The sequence below is a fragment of the Dendropsophus ebraccatus genome, chromosome 1 (assembly GCF_027789765.1).
Source record: "Dendropsophus ebraccatus isolate aDenEbr1 chromosome 1, aDenEbr1.pat, whole genome shotgun sequence".
Taxonomy (NCBI): domain Eukaryota; kingdom Metazoa; phylum Chordata; class Amphibia; order Anura; family Hylidae; genus Dendropsophus; species Dendropsophus ebraccatus.
In genome coordinates, this window is record NC_091454.1 from 222,660,425 (window position 1) to 222,675,313 (window position 14,889).

At 46.7% G+C, this 14,889-nt stretch overlaps 1 protein-coding gene and 1 long non-coding RNA gene across 3 annotated transcripts in view; one reads left to right on the forward strand and one right to left on the reverse strand.

Annotated features, from left to right (window-relative positions):
• Positions 1-6,345, forward strand: part of LOC138770118 (uncharacterized) — a 69,978-nt gene extending 63,633 nt beyond the window's left edge. Inside the window, exon 4 of the long non-coding RNA XR_011359399.1 lies at positions 5,997-6,345. This is a non-coding gene — a long non-coding RNA (uncharacterized lncRNA). The remainder of the gene's footprint in view (positions 1-5,996) is intronic.
• DNAH2 (dynein axonemal heavy chain 2) overlaps positions 4,525-14,889 on the reverse strand; it is a 77,729-nt gene continuing 67,364 nt past the window's right edge. For both annotated transcript variants that reach the window (XM_069948954.1, XM_069948943.1), the window contains 21 exons: positions 14,655-14,803; positions 14,211-14,277; positions 13,971-14,121; positions 13,660-13,808; positions 11,105-11,238; positions 10,721-10,865; positions 10,442-10,641; positions 9,898-10,024; positions 9,600-9,786; positions 9,324-9,472; positions 8,988-9,171; positions 8,655-8,845; positions 8,356-8,547; positions 8,061-8,245; positions 7,747-7,975; positions 7,509-7,660; positions 6,941-7,055; positions 6,390-6,566; positions 6,204-6,278; positions 5,967-6,117; positions 4,525-4,794 (listed from right to left, as the gene is read on the reverse strand). In XM_069948954.1, the coding sequence (XP_069805055.1) occupies positions 4,640-4,794; positions 5,967-6,117; positions 6,204-6,278; positions 6,390-6,566; positions 6,941-7,055; positions 7,509-7,660; positions 7,747-7,975; positions 8,061-8,245; positions 8,356-8,547; positions 8,655-8,845; positions 8,988-9,171; positions 9,324-9,472; positions 9,600-9,786; positions 9,898-10,024; positions 10,442-10,641; positions 10,721-10,865; positions 11,105-11,238; positions 13,660-13,808; positions 13,971-14,121; positions 14,211-14,277; positions 14,655-14,803 (3,264 nt within the window). In that variant the 3' untranslated portion in view covers positions 4,525-4,639. The remainder of the gene's footprint in view (positions 4,795-5,966; positions 6,118-6,203; positions 6,279-6,389; positions 6,567-6,940; positions 7,056-7,508; positions 7,661-7,746; positions 7,976-8,060; positions 8,246-8,355; positions 8,548-8,654; positions 8,846-8,987; positions 9,172-9,323; positions 9,473-9,599; positions 9,787-9,897; positions 10,025-10,441; positions 10,642-10,720; positions 10,866-11,104; positions 11,239-13,659; positions 13,809-13,970; positions 14,122-14,210; positions 14,278-14,654; positions 14,804-14,889) is intronic.

A 14,889-nucleotide genomic window follows, 5' to 3' on the forward strand; every position in this document is an offset into this window, starting at 1 on the left:
TATGCGGCGTTCGAGAACAGTGCGGCCGGCCTCCATGCTATGCACTTAGCCCTTGTGCCAGGGATAAGAATGGGCGGCATATTCCCAGGTCAGAGCGGCAAGTGAATAGCGCGGCGGCCGGCCGCACTGTTCTCGAACGCCGCATAGGGCCGCGGCCGCAGGTGTAATTATGCATCGGTACCGGCGGCCCATGGGCTGGTAATCTTGGCGGCCCAGAGGGCATTTGCCCGGTCCGCCAGATTACCAATCCGGGCCTGAAACCCACACACCGTATACGCAGCGTATTTACTGCTGCGATACGCAGCAAATACGCAACAAATACGCAGCAGATTAGATCTAAATAACTGAACACAGCATCAAATCTGCACCATCAAATCTGCTGCGTATTTGTTGCGTATCTGCTGCATATACGGTGTGTGGGTTTGTACCCTAAGGAAATGCTTTTGAGGTGAAGGCAGCAGGAGGTGGTCAGGGTCTGAATGTTCAGTTTAAATGACGGTACAATCAAAGGTGACCCCGAGGCAACGGACTTGAGGGACGGGGAACAGAGTGCAGCCATTGAGTGTGATTGACAGATTAGACGGCGGGGTGGAGCGAGATGGGGGGAAAGATGATTAGTTTGGTTTTGTCCATGTTGAGTTTTAGAAAGTGGGAGAAAAAGGAAGATATGGCCGATAGACACTCTGGGATCCTGGATAGCAGAGAGGTGACATCCGGACCAGAGAGGTAGATCTGAGTATCATCGACATAAAGGTGGTACTTGTGGGATTCTATGATGTGTCCACGGCCAGAGGTATAGATGGAGAAGAAGAGAGACCCACGGAAAACGGAAGAAGGGATATTAGAGAGATAATCTAGATGAATACCTGCCATTTTTCACTCACCTCATTTACATATCTTGATCTATGACAAAGGACGCCAGTGACGGGACAGATAAACAAAACCCGAGAACAGGGTCAGTCCCTCCTCGTATATTTTAAGGACGCCTAAAAACAGGGGGTCCCATCCTAGTAATAGGCAGGGTGAGACAGGGAAGACATATTTCTTACCCTTGTCCAAAACATTTGAAGTTTGTTAACTACATGTCTGTGTTTAATGTATGTTTAGAAGCCTAGGACTGTGGGAATACTACACCCACAAGCAACCTATTGGTTTCCTGACCCAATAGTAGAGCTAAATGACAGGGTAGAATCAGGGGCGTAGCTAGGATTCATAGGGCCCCATAGCAAAAACTGTATGGGGCCCCCTGAATCCTGTACGTCCTTACCCCCCATAGATAGCCAACTCTCAAACACACACAATGACGCACATATATACACACACAAAGGCACCATTTACATATATACAAATACACCGCCGACATATACACATTTTCACTGGAATGTGATTACACTAGTGATGACATATACACCATGAATAGACCATATACAGGGAAATCATCTCCCAAGTGTAATAAGAACCAGAAATATTATCTGCAGCATTTTCTTTTAGTGGTGGGTTCTTTTATTAGAGCTCAGCATTAAAGGGGTAGTGCGGCGGTAAACAATTATTCACAGAATAACACACATTACAAAGTTATACAACTTTGTAATGTATGTTATGTCTGTGAATGGCCCCCTTCCCCGTGTCCCACCACCCCCACCCATGTACCCGGAAGTGTGGTGCGCTATACATACCTGTCAGGTGGCGACTCGTCTCCAATCTTCAGTCTGCGATGTCGTCTTCGGACGGCCCGGCCGAATCCCTCCGAGCGTCCTGAGTGCCGGCCGCCCTCTTCAGCGTCATCGGCTCTTTAGCCGCGATTGGCTGAGCATAACTGTGCTCAGCCAATCGCGGCTGAGCAGCCGATGACGCGGCCGCATCATCAGCTGCTCAGCCGTCCGAAGACGACATCGCAGACTGAAGATCGGAGACGAGTCGGCACGTGACAGGTATGTATAGCGCACCACACTTCCGGGTACACAGGTGGGGGTGGTGGGACACGGGGAAGGGGGCCATTCACAGACATAACATACAATACAAAGTTGTATAACTTTGTAATGTGTGTTATTCTGTGAATAATTGTTTACCGCCGCACTACCCCTTTAATAGAAACTGCTGCAGAACATCTTTGGGAGCAAACCTGTCAATCACTTGAGATACTGCTGACATACACCGACACACACACACACACTAGTGTTACAAACACTACAATATATACACATATAGCCACAGATACATGCACACACTTACATATACATATACCCACAGATACATACATACACTCTCTGACATATACATATATACACAGATACTTATGTACACACACTGACACATACATATATACACAGATACATATGTACACACACTGACACATACATATATACACAGACACATATGTATGCACACTGGCACACATACACAGCACTTACAGCTCCCAGGGTAGAAACTAGAATGGAGTGTCCAGAAGGAGGTGTAAAGGAACTTTGATGACGTCATGCCCATCCTTAAACAGAAGTATTGAGGACCTTTGAGTCATGTGATAAGGTCCTTCATCCCTCTCCTTCTGTGCGTACAGGACCTGACAGGTCCTGCTCCTCTGTCCTTCTCCTGTCCCTCGGGCTGAAGAGTACAGTGGCGGGTCCTTCTTCCTCTGCGGGAGGGGGGATGCGGTGGTCGGCTGTCAGTGGCATACCTAACATGGTGGCAGAGCAGGGCTTTCTGGGGCCCCCTTCTTGCAAGGGCCCCATAGCAGTCGCCTTCCCTGCCTTCATGGTAGCTACGCTACTGGGTAGAATCAAAGATGACCCCGAGGCAGCGGACTTGGGGGACGGGGAACAGAGTGCAGCCATTGATAGTGATTGACAGATTGGACGGCGGGGTGGAGCGAGATGGGGGAAAGATGATTAGTTTTGTTTTGTCCACGTTGAGTTTTAGAAAGTGGGAGGAGAAGAAGTTAGATATGGCCAGTAGACACTCTGGGATCCTGGATAGCAAAGAGGCAACATCTAGACCGGAGAGGTAGATCTGAGTATCATCGACATAAAGGTGGTACTATGATGTGTCCCAGGCCAGATGTATAGATGGAGAAGAAAAGAGACCCGAGGACAGAACCTTGGGGGACACCACCAAGGAGGAGAGGAGGTGCTGTGGGAGTGGGAAACACAATGGGGGGATTTATCAAGCTTTAAATTGTCATTTTTAGCATAAACTGGGCAGATGCGAATAGTATGGGGATAGTATGGGGGAGGTGATGGGCAGTGCCCGGTCTCCTCCTCACTGTAGGGGTGCTATGGGACAGGTGATGGGCAGTGCCCGGTCTCCTCCTCACTGTAGGGATGGTATGGGGCAGGTGATGGCAGTGCCCGGTCTCCTCCTCACTGTGGGGATGATATGGGACAGGTGATGGGCAGTGCCCGGTCTCCTCCTCACTGTAGGGGTGGTATGGGGCAGGTGATGGGCAGTGCCCGGTCTCCTCCTCACTGTGGGGATGGTATGGGGCAGGTGATGGCAGTGCCCGGTCTCCTCCTCACTGTGGGGATGGTATGGGGCAGGTGATGGCAGTGCCCGGTCTCCTCCTCACTGTGGGGATGGTATGGGGCAGGTGATGGCAGTGCCCGGTCTCCTCCTCAGATCCATTAGTTGTGTTCCTGACCTTGTCTGTCTGCTGCCTGCCCTGACCCCTGTATCTATAGAACAGCATAGGAAGTCCTTCTTGTCTTCTCAGGTGGTTTACACCTCATGCACATGGCTGGATCAGAGCAGTGACCGGGTCTTAGTCTGCCTTGTAGTTCCCATCACAAACATTGGTGGCAGCAGAGGGGCTCGTGCAATAATGTATAAATGAAAAGAAATATACATATATTGTAATGGTTATGTTACAGAATACACACAGCAATGTAATAAACATATCACTACTCTCCGGAGTACCCTTTTAGCCGGTTATTTAATACTTCTACAATTTAGCCATGTTCCCCTTCAGATGTGTCAAGACCGAATACATGTAATTCTTTTGATCATTGCTTATAGCCAGGATCCCCCGTGCCCCTGATCAGTTGTTCGTCTTTGTACTTTACTAAATTCCAGGGGAATCTTTCCTATAAACTGGTGCCCAGAACTGAACGGCATAACCAGCATCCAGATGAAGAGGCACCAGCGCTCTGTAAAGCGGTAATATCTCTCTGTCCCGAGAGTCCAGGCCTCTTTTAATACATGACAACATCCCGCTGGCCTTAGAGGCAGCTGACTGACACCGCACGCTGTTCTGTAGTCTATGATCTATAAATACATCAGATCCTTCTCTAGCAATGACTCTCGCAGTGTTACTCCCCCTTGCACATATGATGCATGCGGGTTATTAGCACACAGATGTATAACTTTCATCCACATTGGGCATCCACTTGACACATGAAGTTCAGACACTCAGCGTGTCCAAGTAAGAGCGTAATATATGTTGATCTACAAAGCACGAGGGAAGGGGGAAGGGAAAATATTTTCAGTATTCAGTAATTGACTCCAACCTGAAAATAACAACATCACAGCCTGAAAAGTTAAAGAACTTTAATGTGCTGTGAAGGCCATTTACAAGAATAAATACAAGTATGGACCATACAGGCCATGAGGAGAGAGCCGATCCATCAGCAGAACATGAGAAGATCCTCTAGCTGTCCAGACTCATCAGTAAGGCCGTCCCTCTTTTGATCCAGTGCTCCGGAGGTGGTGAACCTGTTTTAAGATCCACGCCGATCACAAAGGAGGCCCGACCAGTGGAGCCACACCGGACCGGGTAATAGTAACAGGGACAGGAATACAGCCCTAAGAGGAAGAGAAAGGTTGTACATAGGTGTGTATAGCATTATCGCTAACTATCTAGTCATAGAAAAAAGAAAGTACACCTTCTTTGGACTCTCTAGTTTTACGCATCAGGACAAAAAATCTGGTACTTAAACGGCTCTAAATTGGGTAAATGGTTTTATTAGATTAAAGGGATTTTCAGGGCAAAATAGACTGATAAGCTATCTACGGGACAGCAGACCATCGGTCACTGATCGCTTGGTTGTCGGTTGTCAGCTGCTTGTCAGCTCTATCGGTTGTCAGCTATCGGTTGAAAGCCATGGCTTTCTGTTGGGGGCATGCCTGATGTGTGTAGGGTGACGGAGTTGTCAATAAAACGCACATGATCCAACCTTGCCGGGAGCTGGACTCGTTTATCTACTGTATCTATTGTGGACACTTGTTGGAGTGTGAGCCCGTGCTGGGAAGCTCGGTGGAGGGGGTAAGCTGGCTTTTTTCTTTCTTCTATTGGTTTGTATCTGTTCTCTGTGTAGCTGTGGTGACCACCTGTAACTGCAGCTCAACTCCTGTTCACTTGAATGGGACCTGAGCTGCAGTTACACATCACCATCACTACATAGTGAACCGAGCAACAATTGGTTCTCTAAAGGCATCGCTGATGTCTTTCCTTCCTTGACAGCATAGGCCTGAAAGCTCTGTCCAATCCAGCAAACTGTCCGTAATCAAGGGTACCTGGCTGCCACTTACCCTCTTAATTTCTATGAAAGCAGCACAAAAAATCTTCCTTTTTCTCACTGTTTTTGCATTTTGGCCTAGTTTTTGTTAAATAAATAAAGGCACGGTGTAATGTATGTGTTTTTGTTCACCTGAGGTTGTATTTACCTATTGTGGAGATTGTTTTTTATTATATTTAGATAGAAAAAAACATAGAATTCAAAGATGGTCTCTCTCTCTCCTCTCTCTCTCTCTCCAGAAGAAAGCTGGTCTATGTTTGTATAAGTACCTGAGCATCCTTTATCCAATCATAATAAAGGGCTATTATGCCAGGCTGACTACACTAATGATGCCCAAGATGCCAGGGTCTGGTACCCAGTATGATCACATGGCTGAATCAGTGTCAGGTGCAGGAGGCCCTAGGTCTGGGACATGATTCCTGCACTGGGTGTAAATACATACTAGTGCCCCTCACATACCCTTGCTGCTCTTCTTCTTGCTCTCTGTAGGTCTAAAGTGCACAGTCGGGAGAGGACACACAAGCTGCATTGGTTCTGCTTCCATCAGACAGGAGTTCTTCTTATCCCAGCCAGCGCCCTCCAGGTACAAACCGCGGATCCATACCCCGTCCTGAGGAACCAAGTATCACCAGCGTTATATATCTGTTTTGTCTGTATACAAGACATACATATATGTCGGAGTACTCTGAAACTTACCTTTGGAGGATACACCAAGTTATTATCATCTACGGTTGAGACGATGAATTCCCAGGACAGAGAATCTACTGACACCTGCGCAGGAGATGATATAGGTCAGTTCTGATGCAGTCCTCTCACTGGGATACATTTTCTATGATGTGTATACCATAAAGCTGCACACTATAAAATGGTTCAGAGTCTTACGTTATTCTGTCGGGCAGCGCTCTGGAGGACAGCAGTCAGGAATCCAGTTGGGAATGTAAAGGCTGACAGCCAATATAGGACCGGTGGATGTGCCGTCTCTGCCCAGCGTGCAAACATCTCCACCCGTAACGCCAGATCCCGGGTCCAGGATGCCAGTGGTTTCAATGATGGATAAGCCTAAAAGCAAAAATCAAAAGATTGATCATATCACTTATACATCACTCAGTTCTAGAGATGAGCGCAACTCAAGCACGCTCATGTTTTCCAGGCAGCCCTAGAGCTGCATCCAACTTCTTCGGCCACCGTGATCAAAAGCAAAGACTTCTGGGTTCGGCTCATCTCTACTCAGTTGTCATGCTATGCCCACATCATAATCTCTTTATCCTGCCCTCACACCATTATCATACTGCTCTAACGCCATCATCAGCTCCTCACCCTGTTGTCACATCTTCTTCATCTATTCATCCTGCCCTCACATCATCATCGCCTCATCCTACCTTCACATCCTCACCATATCCCCATACCCTTACATTGTTTCCTGATCACCTTACCTTCTCCCACAGTGGGGGTACACGTGCATCATATATACAGGTGAAGATCTCCTCCAGCTCAGTAGACATGACCACGAAACCTTGAATACCACGCTCCAGATCTAGTAGAGAAGATCTAAACAAAATGGAAACAATCAGCAATCATGATGCAACCAAGGATCCGTCTCTATTTTGCATCTGGGACCTGTAAGCATGTGCAGGACTTGGCCTGGCCCTCCATGTTTATAACCCAGTGCTCTCCTTCAGCACCAAAAAAAAGCAATGTAGGGTATTTAATTATTCCGCTCATAAAATATATGTGGAATTATTTCCCTTTCCCATGTACATAGAAAATGGGAGTTAGTAAACGTAGTGAGCTCACAGAGGTTTCACACACAGTTTTCCATGTCTTCAGCAGAAAGCAGCAGCTCAGAACTGGAGGAAGGAGACTGAATAGATAATAACAAGTATGGAAGGAATTGTTAGTTTCCAGGAGGGAGGATGATTCACATGTATTTTACCTGAGCAAAATACCCCTCTAAGAACGATATTTATTACAAGAGACTTTTTTTTTTTAAACCAGACTCACCTAATCGTGCTCAGCAAGGCGTTGTATCTCTGGATCTCTTGTAACAAGACAACGTTAAGGGGGTTTGGATCATCACTCAGCATTTTCCTTGTTCCCTCGTAATCTATTTCTTGAGGGATCTTCTGTCGAACATCATTCAATAACTCCAAGACCTGAGCAGACACGAATAAGGTTCAGGCTAATGCATCACAAGGGAAACGAAAAAAGGAGTCAAGTCAGGGATTTGTGGAAACAGCACCTTCTCTTCTCGGGTTTGTCCTCCAGACACGCTTTGGGTAACCTGGGGCTGAAGCGACAGCAGCGTGTCAAACAGCGTCCGCGCCTCAGTGATCTGACTGGCGATATCTGCATTGGGGTGCTGCCCAAAGGTCTCAGGATGATCCACAGTGGGAAGCAAGCTGATAAACTCTTTGTACGATGCCAGCGGCCCATCGCGAGGGATGTAGTAAGTGTCCAATATAGAAAGCCTTAATAAGACATAATATAAAAAATATAAACCATATACACAGAGCACAAATACTGCCGAGTGTAAGGGTTTAGCTCATCGGTTACTTGTAGAATGCGGTGCTCAGCGCAGCTTCACAGAAATAATCATTGATGTAGGTTCCTAGAAGTCGTCGGTCCCAGTCGTCAGTCACGTGACCGCCATAATTGACACCGGCAATCAGATACTTCAGGGCTTCCCATGGTGTCTCCTCATATTCATCGAGATATATACTGAGCAGGTTCTCCGATACCTGAAGAAGAAAGAATAGGGTTCATCTAGCTCCTCATCTTAGGATACTGTATGTTTCAGGCTTCATAGCATTGAGCTCATAAGCTTAAAATTTCCAAAAAAAGGTCTCACCTCGAAGTCAGAGTCATTGAAGCCATACACGATATTCCAACCGAGCTGGAGGAATTTCCTGCGCTCAAGGAGGACACTGTGGAAAAAGCAGAGAGAGAAGAGCAGGCGGCGGTAGCTGGAAGTCTTGCTGCAGCGGGAGAACTGAGGCTCGGTGATCAGCTGGTACAGACGTTTCATGTTGGCACGCAGACCCTAAGGATAGCAATGTACACAGATATTGTAAAAATTGTACCACATGTATGGACCACTATACATCTTTTATGATCATGGATTTTCTGTGTATTCCTATAACATCTTACCTTAGGGGGCTCAGTAGTCATCTTAATGCTGGCTTGAAGTATGGAGATGGGGAAGTCAGGGTGGGGGCTGGAGCTTAGCCAGAGTCTAAAGCTGGGGTGTGGGTCCTCCACCTGCAGCTGCTCCACCAACTTATCCAGTTGTGGCATCCATGACAGCGACAGGTGACAATTGGCTAAGAACACCCAGTGCCCTGGAAAGTGATACGGGGAATGTCAGCCCAAACCACAGTTAACATAGACGTCAGCAGGAATTGGGAGACCTTTTATGTGAGGGCAGAACTTGGTGACACATAGTTCGGCTTTATGTAATATAAGAATAACTATGGGTTTTACCATCCTTGACGCCTTCCTTGATCATGCGGGTGGCGATCGGAGCCTGGCCCTGTCCTAGAGAGAGTGCCTGGAAACGTTGGGACATGCCACACTGCTCTGCCAGCTGAAGGAGGGCTCCGGTCGGATCCACCCCCGGAGAGAGGACAAACACCAGGGGAGAGCGAGGAAGAGAGTCCTCAACTACCTATAGAAAAATGGATGACAAAAGTGAGAAGTGGGCAGACACTTTATCAATGTGAGCAACGGAGAAGTGTGAGAAAAGCGCGTGGGCAATTTATGGGTCAGAGAAAGAGTGTATGAGAATCAGACCAGAAAGCTGATATAATAATCACTCACCGCCCGCATATCCAGCACAGGGGGCTCAGTGAACTTTGACCCCAGGTTGTTGATGATAAAGGCAGTAACGCAGAATGCCACACGGTCCTGACGCAGTGATCGGACAATCAGCATCCTCTGCACCTCACTGCAGGCATTCTCCCATTCACCTGTGTCAAGATTATATACACAGTGTAAGTCTTTGGATTGCTCCATGATAATATATAATAATATATATATATATATATATATATATATATATATATATGATTAGAATATTATGCCTATCCTTCATACCTGGCAGACAGGCGCTCTCAGGTTCTGGGCTGGTATACCACTGGTGCCAGTCTCGTGGATACTGCTCAAACGAGTTCATAATCCCGTGGAAGTTAGCCAGCTTGTCCAGCTCGGTTATGTTATCCCAGTTAGCATCAGAAAGCCACCCTGGGCAGGGATTGTCCATCTGCTCTTCTCGGTCCAGGACCTGTGATAGATAAAGACTTAGTTTAAAGCTCAGCTCCCCTTTACGTCTGTTTTCCTTCCTTCATATGAAGAACAGGAGGTTCAGTAAAGTGTTCATAGAGAAATCACTCACCACTCCCCCGCGGAGGAAGAAGTTATATTCATCCATGTTGAGCTTTCCGGCAACTTCTAGGATCTTGGCGCACATCTGGAAACTGAAAAGCAGCTTATGCCTCTCAAAGAGGGCACGGCAGGTGTACCTGTGGGGCAGGATTGCAGAACCAGCATTGACTAATGTTATAAAGGATATTAGGACTCAACACAGATGGCAGCAAAACCTAAAAGAAGAGCTCATAACCAACAGCGTATTACTGTTAATAGAAAGAACTGAGCGCCTATAATGTATAGACCACATGGACTTGGTAACTGCTCGACTCATGTTGATCTTTGTCCACTTAAAGCTGCAGTAACGATACTGCCTGTTCAGTGTTAGCTCTCAGGACCGGATACTTTCCTGCTTGTTCAGTGTCTGCCTACAATATGCTGCAGCTGTATGAAAGTCTGATGGAATAATACAACTACCATAATGCAACAGAAAGCAGTACACTGGGAGATTACAATGGATGTCCACAAGACACCTTCACGCTATAATCCGCTCGAGAGCGGTGCACAGTTACCTGTAGACGGCGTAAGTGTGATACTCATTGAGGTTGGTGATTCGCTCTTCCAGGTTGGCACTGCGCTTGCTTTTGTCAATACTCAGATGAAAGAGGTCCATATAAGAATCCAAGGAGAACTGATACATAGGGTCAATACGTCCAAGATCATTCAAGACGAAGAAGAGGAGTGAAGCTCGCTGGGCACAAGGGCGGTATGCCTAGACAGGAGAAAAGAGGACATTTGCTGACCTAATATATCCAGAACACAGAGCCTGGATGTGTGCAGAGATGTCTTACCTCTCTGGCCAGATCAATCTTCTCTTCTGTCTCCTCGCTGCTCTCCAGCTGCTCGCTTACTTCTGTGGCCGTCACTTTTGAAGTCTGCAGGGTGTTCACAAGCTGCACATCATCCAGAAGAGATCCTGTCGCCTCGTTCAGGAGCCTAAGAGAGTCAAAGAGTATAGGTAGTGGTGGGTACAACAGAATCTAGTGGCAAGAGAGCCATACTACCCCTCATCCCAGGAAGAGGATTGATAAAATAATGGGCCCCTAGAGTCTTGTAGTGGGTGATGATACCAAGGGGGGGGGGGGGGGGTCATTTTCATTACATGGACATGTGTTTGTACACTAGACATGGTCGCTCCCATGCATTACACTTTTTTGATACCCCTGTATAAGAACCTGAGAATTTCGTCTTCCAGCTCCTGAAGTTTACGTTTCCCAGCCGCAATGTTCAGGACCAGAGATTGTTTCTGCTCTTCGAGTTCGGGTCGCTCCTTCCTCACCACGCTGCCCAGTAGTTGAGCCTCCAGTCCCTGCAAAGAACAGCCATGATCAGGATTACCACCCCCTGACGGCACCATCTTACAGCAGATTCTCCTCAGTCTAATCTCTAATTGTCGCCGTAGACATCTACATAATAAACCTTCTGAATTAGGCATTAGTGTAATGTTACTTAGATGACTAATCCACACGTTGGCACCCCCATCATAGGGAGCTCTGCGCCTTCCGAGTCACTGGCAAATACCCAAAAAGGAGCAAATGAGATTAGCTGTACTGGCACCGTGGATTTACAAGAAAAGCATTCTACAAAATCCCATTATTGTGCCAGAGAGGATCTGTACTGATCCTGATGGTAGTGAAGCGCAGCAATGTTAGGAACTAACCAAATGATTAGGAAATACCGGGCTGGTCCTAAAGTGGTCAAAGTTATATGTCTACTCACATCCAGAGCTGCATTCACAATTCTGTCACCCAGAAACATACAGACTGGTTTTCCCTAAATAGTATAAACAATTATCTAAAAAAAAAAACAGAATGGATCCAAAGATGGGCTACAAAAATGGTGGAAGCATAAAACATATCAGGAAAGACTGGATGGAAACCTTTATATATGTTACAGGTGGAAGAAGGGAAAGGGAGGGCATGATGGATACCTTTATATATGTTACAGGAGGGAAGAAGGGAAAGGAGGGACATGATGGAAACCTTTATATATGTTACAGGAGGAAGAAGGGAAAGGAGGGGACATGATGGAAACCTTTATATATGTTACTGGAGGAAGAAGGGAAAGGGGGACATGATGGAAACCTTTATATATGTTGCAGGAGGAAGAAGGGAAAGGGAGGACATGATGGAAACCTTTATATATGTTACATTAGGGAAGAAGGGAAAGGGAGAACATGATGGAAACCTTGATATATGTTGCAGGAGGAAGAAAGGAAATTACATGATGGAAACCTTAATATATGTTACTGGAGGGAAGAAGGAAAAGGGGGGGACATGATGGAAATCTTTATATGTAACAGGAGGGAAGAAGGGAAAGGACATGATGGAAACCTTTATATCTATCCTAAGATAACCTGTGTCTGTGGTGGGTTCCAACCAGTGTGACTAAGGGTGGTATTACACGGCCCGATAATACCTGTAAACGAGCAGTGATCTGCTAGATCATCGCTCGTTTACTGGGCCTATTACACAGCCCGATAATCGTTTAACAAGGGCTGCAAGGACATCGTTACCGATGTCCTTGCAGCCCTTGTTTAAATTACATACATTACCTATCCACGCTCCAGGGCTGCTTCTGCGGTCCGCTTCTCCACAGGTCTCGCGAGCTCTAGCTTCAGAGTTGCCTGTAAGCTGACAGGCCGCTCTGAAGCTAGAGCGAGAGGGACCCGGGGAGAAGACCGCAGGAGCAGCCCTGGAACGTGGATAGGTAATGTATATCGTCAGTCGCCGGCCACGCACCGCTATTGCATGTAGCGATGCGCGGTCTGCGCCTGACGAAAGTAGGTCAGAACCTATACCAATGATCAGCCGATGATTGTTGTCATCGGCTGATCATTGTATTTATTACATGGAGCAATAGTTGGCCGAATCGGCCGATTATCGTTCCGTGTAATAGTACCCTAGTAACTAATCAGTGTTTCATGACACAGCGGTCAGGCATGGGTGCTGCCATTGTGTTCAACACTATGGCTCTATTGTAGATACTAGAGTACACTGCTTCACCCTTCAGTCAGGATAGGCGACGAGTGTAGTTCGTGAAAAAGATAGGTTCATTCAGTCAACATCTTCAGTGGATGATAGCAGTCTGCAGCATGTCAATGTCTATCACATTGTTTGTAACTGGTACCAGATCTGCAGGATTTGTCATGAAGCTTTTCCTGCAGATTGTTGTTGACATGTTCTGCACCACATCTGACTTCTCTGACCTTACCTAAACAGCATGCAAACTTCCAGAAAAGCTGCATCCAATATAAATAACTGGCAGTGCAATGCAGACACTGCCCCCTGGTGGTAGACAAACAGACACCCATTCATTGTGATTCCCTCCACGTACAGTGAAATAAAGGAATGCAATGTTAGATCCCAGTTTAAAGGAACCTTTAAGGCCACACACATCAGATGTCAATTTCTGCAGAATTCGACAACCATCTAATGTGTATGACTCTAAAGGTGGCCATACACCTTCAACGATCGTTCGGCCATCGGTTATTTATCCCCGTCGGTTATCTATCCCCCGGTTATCTATCCCGAGAACAAAGACGCTGAGCAGTGATTTTTCATCACATCCGACCCCAATCTCCACTAATATTATCGTTGGTGGATGGTCAGAAGAGCCCCCTGCCACGACAAAAGAACAAGGTGTATAGGGACCTTAAGAACCTGACTTATCTCCTGTTCCCGCAGAGCAGTCCCTTAGCTATCTAGCTGTATTGAAACCTGCTCCTTACCTGCTCCTTCACAGCAAAGTTGACTATGGTGGTCTGGGAGCTGATCTCAGGGGTGTAGTGAGGATTGGATAGTTTGGTTGTGATGTAGAATCGGAATTCAGGATTATAAACGACATCTTTATCACCCAGACGAATCTGAAGTTTCCCCCCTGTGAAGAAGACAATGTAATACAACTAAGCTGTAGGTGCTTGTGCTGTCTACACAGAGAGGATCCCCGGGGAAGAGGAAGCTTCCCTTTGCCTCTTCAGTCATTGCCATTGCTTTATGTCTCCTTCTCTCTTACCCCTGTTTCAGGAACTTGGTTACTCACCTACTTTGGTAACTGACTTATTTAAGATGGGAGACAGAGATGGGTCCAGATCTTCCTGGACGTTCTGCAGAAGAACGGGCGTCCCAAACTGTATTGCTTGTTCCAGTATCCGCATGTAATCTGGCATCTGAAGATCGATCACCTTAAGTTGCTGCAATAGAAGAGAAGATAAGACTTTGATCAATTGACAACTTCATCAGGATAAACCATAGAACTGAGGATGTCTGTCTGAACTCTTACGTTGGCTGACTCCATGCTCTTTATCCATTTGGAGGCTTGTCCTTGGGGATCGACCATTAGTGGCCACCTAAAAATATCAAAGAATATATCTGTGACCAGATAGAAGACATTGATTAGGATGTACGTGACTCAACATGGCCATAGCCACAAATGGTAGACCCCTTGGGTTCGGTTTTTCAAGGCCCAGATAAACAAGATGCCTGGTCCAGAATCCCAAATAACAATGGCATATTATTATTACAGATGGTGTGGGTGTTGTTGTATGAGGTGACACATTAGTCTGAGGTGGCTCTGATAAATACTGTGTAGGTTTCAGACTGACTAATGTGTTTATGACTGCTGGAGCACAGACTGGAATAGACTCCAGCTGTCTGAGGAGCCTTCCCACTTCATCTGCCCACTGTTTCCCGTCACATGACGCATCTCCATGGGACCTGACGCTACCTGTTCCCTCGTGTGACGATAACACCGTTGTCACTGGAGAAGCTGTCGGAGGGCAGTCCCTGGAGGTTCCATTCTCGCACTATGGTGGGGCTGGATAGGAAGGTGGTCAGGGAGAAGTTCGTGGAGCAGGGCACCGACATCTCTCTCACCTGATGCAATGGATGACAAGTGATATCACACATCAGACACAGAGTCAGATTGTTTGAACCTTTTGATATGTATGAGGGACACAAAA